Below are 9458 nucleotides of genomic sequence, written 5' to 3'. Positions count from 1 at the left end.
GTGGCTGCTGCACCACACTCCTCACCCTTGACTGCAATTACCAGCAATGAGATTCAGCTGCCTGAGCTTCCAGTGCCACCAGAGATATCCCTGCACATCCTGCCTGTCTCCAGATTACACTGCAGAAGGGTTTGGATTTTCCATAGATCCTGTGCCAGCCCCATGCAGGTGCCTTGGATACCATATGGCATCTCAAGTATTTGTCACTAGACAACCTACATATAAGCAAGTAAAGCCTTAGCTCTCTGAAATGGGAGCTTAAACACCTAGCTTAAACCTACTGGTACCTTTATTTAGGTGTGCTCATCTCCCAGGAATCTCGGCTCTAACACCCTCTAATACAACCCAGAATGGAGCTCTTTTTAGTCATGATATTGGTATTGTCACTGTTGTGATACGTCATTCAGAGAACACCATGCATAAGACTTATTTGAAACTTCAGTTTCAAGGTGCTTCAGTTTGCACCTTGTGCCAGAGTTATGCATCGTTAAAAATTTATTTGTGATTTTGTTTCTTCAACACACATATGACTGATTGGATTTTTTTCAGTCCTTGTTTTTGGTCCTGTAAATTGGAATGAGAATGGTTGGAATTCTGGATGTTGCTTTTTTTTTTTCCAACAGCGATGCTACAAAACAGTAAGAACGTGCCTTTCTATGGTTGCTGGCAAGGTTCTGATCAGCAAATCCTGGACTCACTGTTTTCCATGGCTAACAGACACGGTTTGCCACAGGGTGAGAGAATTAACCTCCTCCACCAAGGCTCCAGGAACAACTCCTGCCTTCCTGAGCTCACATGAAGACCACCGCGAGTGACAGCACAGCCTGCCCGATGGACAGCCCTGACGGACAGCCAGGGCTCTGTGTGCGGACACGGGCCGGGCGCTGCGCAGAGGGCACACGGCAGCCGGGCTCCTCTGCCCGCGGCCCGGCTCCTGCCTCTGCCCGCGGCCCGGCTCTTGGCAGCGCCCACATCCCGGCTCCTGCCTCTGCCCGCATCCCGGCTCCTGCTTCTGCCCACATCCCGGCTCCTGCCTCTGCCCGCGGCCCGGCTCCTGCCTCTGCCCGCATCCCGGCTCCTGCCTCTGCCCACATCCCGGCTCCTGCCTCTGCCCGCGGCCCGGCTCCTGCCTCTGCCCGCATCCCGGCTCCTGCCTCTGCCCGCGGCCCGGCTCCTGCCTCTGCCCGCATCCCGGCTCCTGCCTCTGCCCGCGGCCCGGCTCCTGCCTCTGCCCGCGGCCCGGCTCCTGCCTCTGCCCGCATCCCGGCTCCTGCCTCTGCCCACATCCCGGCTCCTGCCTCTGCCCGCATCCCGGCTCCTGGCAGCGCCCAGGGAGCAGGCAGCAGCGGAGCTGATTCGCTGTGAGCAGCGGGGCCAGCGGAGTTGCTGTCCCGCGGTTTGCTGCGCTTCCCCCGTGCGAGGCAGGCCCAGGAGCGCTCCGGGCCCCGCCCGGGTGAGGCAGAGCTGGCGGAAGCGCTCCCTTTTCCGCTTCCCCTCTGCCCGGGAAGAGGCGGGCGCTGCTGCAGCCATGCAGGTCTCCAGCCTCAACGAGGTGAAGATCTACAGCCTGAGCGCCGGCAGGAGCCTCCCGGAGGTGAGAGTGGCGGGGGGAACGCGCCCGGCCCGGTCCGGTCCGGTCCCGCGGCGGGAGCTGGAGCTGGGCCCGGACCCGCGGGGCTGAGCCCGGCCCGGCCCGGCCCGGCTGAGCTGCCCCTGTCCATGTGCGCTTGTGTTGGGATCATTGCCGAGAAACAGCTCGGAGGTTTCTTACGCTAGAAGTGCAGTTTGAATGTGCGAACCTCTGACTGTAGCGGTGCTGGTCCGCAGACCCGTAAGCGGCACGACCTTGTAAGTTTTCTTGGTATGGAATGGCTAAACTTACCAGTGGAATGGAAATCGGAAGATAATAAAGAAAAAAAAATAATTAGCTGTCTAAATGTCTTATATTTCAAATGGTTGGACAAACGTTAAGTGATTCTTTGATTCCTGTATGAAAAATGAGCTCAGAACTGATGTAAACCTTTTCTTGCAGTGGCTCTCTGACAGGAAGAAAAGAGCTTTACAGAAGAAAGATGTGGGTGAGTTTTCCCCTCTCAGGGTGCTCGGCAGTACTCGACTGCTCCACACACATAGCGTGCAGGTCCAGAGAAGACTTCTCACTGACTGATGAACAGAAGTTATCATTAAGTCACAATATAAAAATTGCAGAATCAAATTACAGATAGTTATTTCAACTTCTTGTATAGCTTCACGTGAACATTGTGTAACCAGTGGTGTTTTAAATTTTAGACATTAAATATTTGAGTTGTGGATTGTAACAGAAATATGATGGATGAATTCCATGTTGTCCTTTACCTTAAAATCAGACCATAAACTCCTCTGTGATGCTGTGCTAATCTTAGAGAGCAGGACCACATCATTTTAGCCTAAACTTCTCACACAAAATAAAAAAGGCTATTTGGAATCACAGGAAGTGTTATACAAGAAACTTACCCAAGAAAAAAATGCATAGAGGTACAAGGCCTTAATTGTGTAAGTGTGCAATAAGTATTTGCTACTACATTATATAATAATTTGTTATACAGTTACTTGGAATACTAATTTATTTTGCACAGAGGTAGTCTGCTTCTCAGGGTTAGCAGACTGTGTTAATCTGCTTATAATGTGTTAGTTATAATATCTCTAAAGGATATTCCCTATACTCAATTAGCTCAACGTGCTTCCTTAGGAAACCATTACAGTTTTTTGCACTGATAGAATTGTGCTAATTCTACAATTTTTTTTCTTTACAGATATCCGTAGAAGAATTGAACTTATTCAAGACTTTGAAATGCCCACGGTTAGCACAAAGATTAAGGTATCAAGAGATGGACAGTATATTATGGCAGTTGGTGAGTTAACAAGCTGTCTCTAACAGAGGCCAAAAGTCTAGGTAATCTTGGGTGCAGAGTGACTTAGTGTTTCAGGTAGAATTGGTAAGAGTTCACTTTAAAGTGTGGAACTAAACATTATGCTAGAAGCTTACTCTTAAAATGGGCTAGAACTATCTTGGGAGTGGTGCTGTGACACATTTCTGTTTAGAATACATGCATTCTTAGAATCATAGAATTGTTTGGGTTGGAAGGCACTTTTGAAGATCATCTAATCCAACCCCCTTGCCACCAGGGTTTATAATACAAATAAAAAACTAATAAAACAAATATGTCTATAATACAGTTAAATACTAAGTTCTGAATGCCTTTTATTGAATGTATGTTAAGTAACTTCTGAATGTCATTGTTTGAGTGTTGTTTTATAGGAGGAGGATAATGCTGCATTTTGTAACTGTCAAAAAGGGATCCAAACATGAATACTTTAGTAGGTGTTAATAACATGAGGAGCCTTGATCTTTCAGATTTACTGGAAGGTGTTACTAGATGCTATATGACGTATCTGGTAGTTAGGAGAACCTGCATACGAGTAGGGTGCTTACAGAAACCAGGCTGTAAGGTTGTGTTACTAAGAGGCATGGTTTTCCAGTCACAAAGGCTTTGGGAAGATCAGAAGACTTTTAATAGAAACACAGTAAAGCCTGTATATGTAAGATACTATACTATTTTTAAAAGTGCTTTTGTGTTATCTTTTTGTTTAAGCTTTTTATTTAAACATCCAATTATTCTTTCAGGAACTTACAAGCCCAGGGTCCGATGTTTTGATACCTATCAGTTATCCCAGAAATTTGAAAGGTGCTTAGATTCTGAAGGTAAGTGTAAGCCATAGCTCTTAGTACAGGATGTCTCTCATACATGATTCAGGTTGGACTCGAGCAGAAGTTCTGCTCCCTGTGCTGAGAGGACAGAATGTACTTCAGGGGAACACAAGAACGCAGAGTAAAACCATCTAGTCTCCATCTCTGAATTTGCCCCTTTTTTTTTTTCGATTTCAAAGTTCTCTCCTTGCTTGGAAAAGTGGGTGGGAGGGATGTAAGATTTACCTTGGGTCAGAAAGTGTGGGGCTAAGAGGGTGAATGTGGCTGAAATCTGTGTTCTGTTTGGTGAATGTGGCAAAGGTACAATGGCTGGGTGGTGGCAAGATCTCCCTTCTTACCTGTTCTGTGAAGCAGTAAGGTAGGAGAATGCACTGTGGGTTACTCTGTTTTCTCTCTGGAGCCCAAGCTCAGTAGGTGAATTACAGAGCAAAGAGAATTTTCTCGGGGTGTGTTAGTTTGTTTGTTGGTTTGGTTTTCTGTTTGTTTTATGGAAACAAGGTACTTAGGGGTAGATGGTAGCATAGCCAAGGCCCTAATTACTCCTTGCTTGCTATTAATTTGGTGGGAGAACAACTGTAGTGAGGAAAATAAGGAGCTATCTCGACAATGGGAAAGGGAGAATCAGCTGGCAGAGCAGAGTGGGAGCTGCTACAGCTCTGAGCTTCTAGGGTGCTTAAATTTGAGGAATTATGGAGTTATTTTGTTTAGGGCTTTTTGAGGGGGACTGGGTAGAAGATTTTATTTCAGTGGGTTTTTTTTGTTTGAAGACTGGGATATTAGGAGACTGATGACTGAAAGCTGGGATATAGGGGTGACCAAAACAATGAGAAGATGAGCACATCCATTACAGAAGAATTGAACTGGTTGAACTTTGATGTGTGTGAAAGTGATGTGAGAAAGAAGAATTTTAATAACAGCATGGGGATGTTTCTTTGCTCTCTGCCTCAGGACTACAGGGAGTCATGTAGGGTGAAGGAGCACTGTTAGGCAGGATTTCAGAGAGGCTGGGGAGGGGAAGATATGGCAAGAGTGAAACTATCTTTAGAAGAATAGAAATCATTGTAATCATAAATGCTTGCTGCTAATTAAAGTAAATTTTTTTGAACTGGCATCTTAGGAGACTGCAGAAGTATGTTTAATTTCAAGTCTAGCATAGAGTCACTTCAGGTAACTTTAAATGAGTTATCTCATTTAAATAGAACCAATTTAGCTGGAGCAGCTACTCCCTAATGTTCCCAACTCAGCTTACAGTAGTTTCACGAATACAAGCCGCACGGATTATAAGCCGCACCCCCGGTGCCTCGACAATGTTGCTGTCTTTGTCAATAGATAAGCCGCACCCCGAATATTAGCCGCACTTTCGTTCGTCGCGAGAATCCGTGCGCAGTTTTCACAAATTGGCCAATTAGTAACAGGATCGCGGCATAGCGGGCTTTACTGGCTCGGGGCGGGGCCAGGCAGGCTCGGCCCGCTCATGGTTGCCGACGGGGCCGGGTGGCCCAGCTCAGCGCCACGGCTCGGCGGGGCTGGCCGGGTGGTGCTGCCGCTGCCGCCGCCGCCGGGCTCGCTGGCCCCCCTCTCCCGTCAGCACCGCCCCGCTGCCGCGTTCGCTCGCCCGGCTGGCAGGGCTGCCGCCGCCGGGCTCGCCGCCCGCCCCGCTGCCGCTTTCGCTCGCCCCGCGCCGCGCCTCGCGAGCGCCGCGCCCGCCCCGCGCCGCGCCCGCCCCGCGGCGCTTTCGCGGCTCGCGGTTCGCGGCTCACGGCGGCGCTTTCGCGGCTCGCGGTTCGCGGCTCGCGGCTCGCGGCTCGCGGCTCGCGGCTCGCGGTTCGCGGCTCGCGGTTCGCGGCTCGCGGCTCGCGGCTCGCGGTTCGCGGCTCGCGGTTCGCGGCTCGCGGCTCGCGGCTCGCGGTTCGCGGCTCGCGGTTCGCGGTTCGCGGCTCACGGCGGCGCTTTCGCGGCTCGCGGCTCGCGGCTCGCGGCTCGCGGCTCGCGGCTCGCGGCTCGCGGTTCGCGGCTCGCGGTTCGCGGCTCACGGCGGCGCTTTCGCGGCTCGCGGCTCGCGGCTCGCGGCTCGCGGTTCGCGGCTCGCGGTTCGCGGCTCGCGGTTCGCGGTTCGCGGCTCACGGCGGCGCTTTCGCGGCTCGCGGTTCGCGGCGAGCGGCGAGCGGCGGCGCTTTCGCGAGCGCCGCGTTCGCTCGCGCCGCCGGCAGGGCTGCCGCCGCCGCCACCACGCTCGCCGGCCGCCCCCTCCCGTCTGCACCGCCGCCGCGTTTCCTCGCCCTGGCCGGCACTGCAGGCCCCCGCACCGCCGGGCTCCCCCACGCTGCTGGCCCCGATTATGCTGGGCTTCCCCCGCTGCCAGGCAGCCCCACCCGCCGGCCTTCCTGCTTCTGCCATGCTCCCCTGCACTGCTAGCCCCAGTTCTCCCGGGCTCCCCCGCCCTGCTGGCTCAGGCTCCGCCGCCCGCCCCCGACACTGCTGGCCCCGCCTCTGCCAGGCTTTCCCACCTCTGCCGGGGCCGGCCGGGCTCCAGCTTGGCTTGGGGCTGCCGCGGGCTCTCACTTCCGTGTTGGCAGCTTTTAGAATTTTGTTAATAGATTAGCCGCCCCGGAATATTAGCCGCACTTCCGGGTTTCCACCAAAATTTTGGTCAAATTGGTGCGGCTTGTATTCGTGAAATTACTGTAATTAAAATTAGGCAAAGTTCAATATGAGGGTATTGAGCATGAGTATTAACTTTCACATTTGTGACTTTTTTGAAGTTTACAACTTCTTTTGTGGAAGTGCTGACCCCTTGGAAGGACTGACTGCATGTGCAAGTTTATGCATATATGTCCAAAGTAATGTAATTTTTTATTATCTTTGATGGATTACCAAAGCTCCATGGACCACACATGCACTGAAAACCATTTGATTAGACATTCCCACACCCATAAAATGCATGGTTGAGCATTGCTTGAGCACGTGTTGAGGGACGTGTCAAATATACAAGAACAATAAAAAGATTACAGGATACTTCATGTGTTCTTAAAGTTTTAGAAAACTGCTTATGGTTTTGCAAACCAAGTTACATAATTAGAGATCTTGTTAAAGATTAATGCCTGCATTATGCATTGACACCTATGGGGAATACTTACATGACTAAAGATTAGCGTGAGTGTAAATGTTTTCAGGATTATGCCAATGTTTGCAAGTAAGTTTGCTTGCATAGTTGACTCAAAATTCTCTTGCTCTCTCTTCTAGTGGTTACGTTTGAGATTTTATCAGATGATTACTCAAAGGTATGTTTAATAGTTTCCAGTGTATAAATTAAAAAATTGTTCAGTATGTATATTAAAATGCATTTTCATATATAGTAAAGGCAGTCAATCAACACAGCTTTTTGGAACAAAAACGTTTTTTTAGAAACAACAAACAGGAAAAACATTTTTTGTGCCTTTGCAATTTTGTTTTCTTTGTGTCTTTGTACTATAATTTACTTTACCACTTTTGACGTATTTTGTCTGTTGGAGAGAAAAACTTTGAACAGTCATCTATCCTGCAAGGAAAATAATGAGAAAAATGGAATTAGCTATTCTTTCTAGGCTAACATTTAATCACAATCCCTTGTGACAAATGATGCACGCATACATGGTTTTTGAAAGGTAGGATAGCTATGGGTAGGTTAACAACCTGATTTGTTGGTGTTTTTATAGACATGATGATTATGAGCATATGAACGAGAAGTAATGTCTTTTGTTTTAGTCTTATTTTTTGATTTTACTTATTTTTAAATTAAGGCTGTACCTGAAGGAATCACCTGAGTGTTTATTTTACGCTTTTTCTTTTCTGTGAAAAGACTTTACATTTCAGGTATAGGTTTGTTTTAATACATACTGCTATTTGATCAGAGATATGATCATCTAGCCTTGTAGCTTTTTTACATTTTCCCTGTGAGATTTCCAAGGAAGTGCATGAATTCAAGTAGCAGAAGGTAGTGGCTGATACTTCACAGTAGCTTCCCACTTGTATGTCTGGTGGAAAATGTTTCTGGCTGTACATACCAAAGAGTCATTTGGGAGACTGAGGAATATGCTGTGCTCCCAGATGTTTCTGGCTGGTTATGAACAGAAAGTTGTGTGTCTTTTCAGCTGAAATGGGTGCTATACTGGAGGCTGAAGCCCTGCTTCTTCAACTTCATACAATGTTTATATTTTCAGTTTTATTTTACTAAAACTTAAATCACCAGAAAGAAAAACAAGCTTCAAGTAGCTGTCATAGTATTGTGGACATGTTAGAAGGAGGGAATGATATTTGAGAAATTACACTTGAAATTTTTAGAATCATAGAAGTATCGATTGGGATGGGACCTTAAAATAGAATTTTAATGCTTGAACAGTTCTGTCAAAATCTGCAGGCATAGTGGTTCAACAGATTTACTGAATAAATTGGTGCAATTCTGCTCTACCTTGTCATAAAGAATTTTTAGTTCCTGTCAAACCTGCTCAGGAAAATCTGAAGTTTTTACTGTTGCTACTGCAAAGAGAGGGTTTTTTTGGTAATGTTTGTATTCTGTCCCTTGTCAATGTTGGTAGCCCTCTTGGTGCTCTCAGCATCCTTTCATAGCCAGGGAAAATAATGTGTCTCCAGATTTGTTCCTGCTATGTGGAAGGTTGGTTGCTTTGAGGCTTATTTGCGTTTTCACAGTGAGAGCACCTGTTTTCTTTCATACAGATTAATGCATAAGGCCAGTTACATTTCTGCGCTTTTCTAATTTTTAGGCTTAAAAGTCTTAGACTTGGACTTAATTTTAAATGGAGAGAGTGATATCTTTTTTCCCACAGTATTTTTGCCACACACCAGTGCCCATGCTTTTGCTACCCTCAGGTTGTAGTTTTCTGGTGGTGGCCAAAACTAATTTAGTAAGAAAAAAAGACAAACACGATTTACAGTGAGCTGTATCCACTACTAATGAAAGAGAACACAAATATATTCAAGTCCAATATTGTAGAAATTTATATAAATAGAAAATTTTTAGCGGTAAGACAATTATTGGGAGAATATTTGGATTCCTTTGGCAGCTATAAAAAAATTCCTAAAATCTCTTTGGAGGCAGAGTAGGTGAGAAGAAAATTCACTTTTGTTATTTAAAGTAAACCGCATCTTCTCTCTTCCTTGAAACAGGTTTTTGATGACTTACTGGTAGTGAACTAAGAACATGTGATACTGATATTTTTAAATTAAATATAGTTTGTTTTGTGTTCTCATAGTTTATGTAGCTTTTGTACTGCATGAAGAGGCAGACATTCGTTTTTCTGCAATGATAACAGAAAAGATTTGGTCTGAGTATTGTTTCACACAGATAAGTAAAGAGTGTTGTTTGTTTGAAGCCTCCAGGAAAAAACATAAAGGTTTAGACACACAAAGAATAAAGTGCAATATATATGAGCAACATCATTGTGTAGCATTAGCTGAGCAACTGTATCTGTAACTTTATATTAAATTTTAGTTAAAATTCTGAAATATAATGCTATACTTTGTCTTAGACAAGATAAGTAAGTCCATGAATAAAAGTTGAAACACTAGAGTTTCTGATATCAGAAAAAGCACACAAATAATGAGGGACTTAATAATAAATAAGCATGATGTGCCAGCCCGGGTCTGTATTTTCTCCATGTCTCTTAAGGGAAGAATATACAGATATATACATAAAGATGACAGATTTAAAGTA

General features: G+C 46.4%; 1 protein-coding gene across 1 annotated transcript in view; it reads left to right on the top strand.

Moving 5' to 3' along the window:
* The first annotated feature begins 1500 nt into the window (after positions 1 to 1500).
* The window catches only part of NOL10 (nucleolar protein 10), a 50851-nt gene continuing 42893 nt past the window's right edge, over positions 1501 to 9458 (top strand). The window contains exons 1-5 of the mRNA XM_033055936.1: positions 1501 to 1594; positions 2033 to 2078; positions 2793 to 2891; positions 3665 to 3742; positions 6992 to 7029. Coding sequence (XP_032911827.1) covers positions 1529 to 1594; positions 2033 to 2078; positions 2793 to 2891; positions 3665 to 3742; positions 6992 to 7029 — 327 coding nt within the window. The 5' untranslated portion in view covers positions 1501 to 1528. The remainder of the gene's footprint in view (positions 1595 to 2032; positions 2079 to 2792; positions 2892 to 3664; positions 3743 to 6991; positions 7030 to 9458) is intronic.

Source organism: Catharus ustulatus, chromosome 3 (assembly GCF_009819885.2).
Source record: "Catharus ustulatus isolate bCatUst1 chromosome 3, bCatUst1.pri.v2, whole genome shotgun sequence".
NCBI lineage: Eukaryota > Metazoa > Chordata > Aves > Passeriformes > Turdidae > Catharus > Catharus ustulatus.
This window is presented reverse-complemented; position numbering and strand designations above follow the sequence as displayed.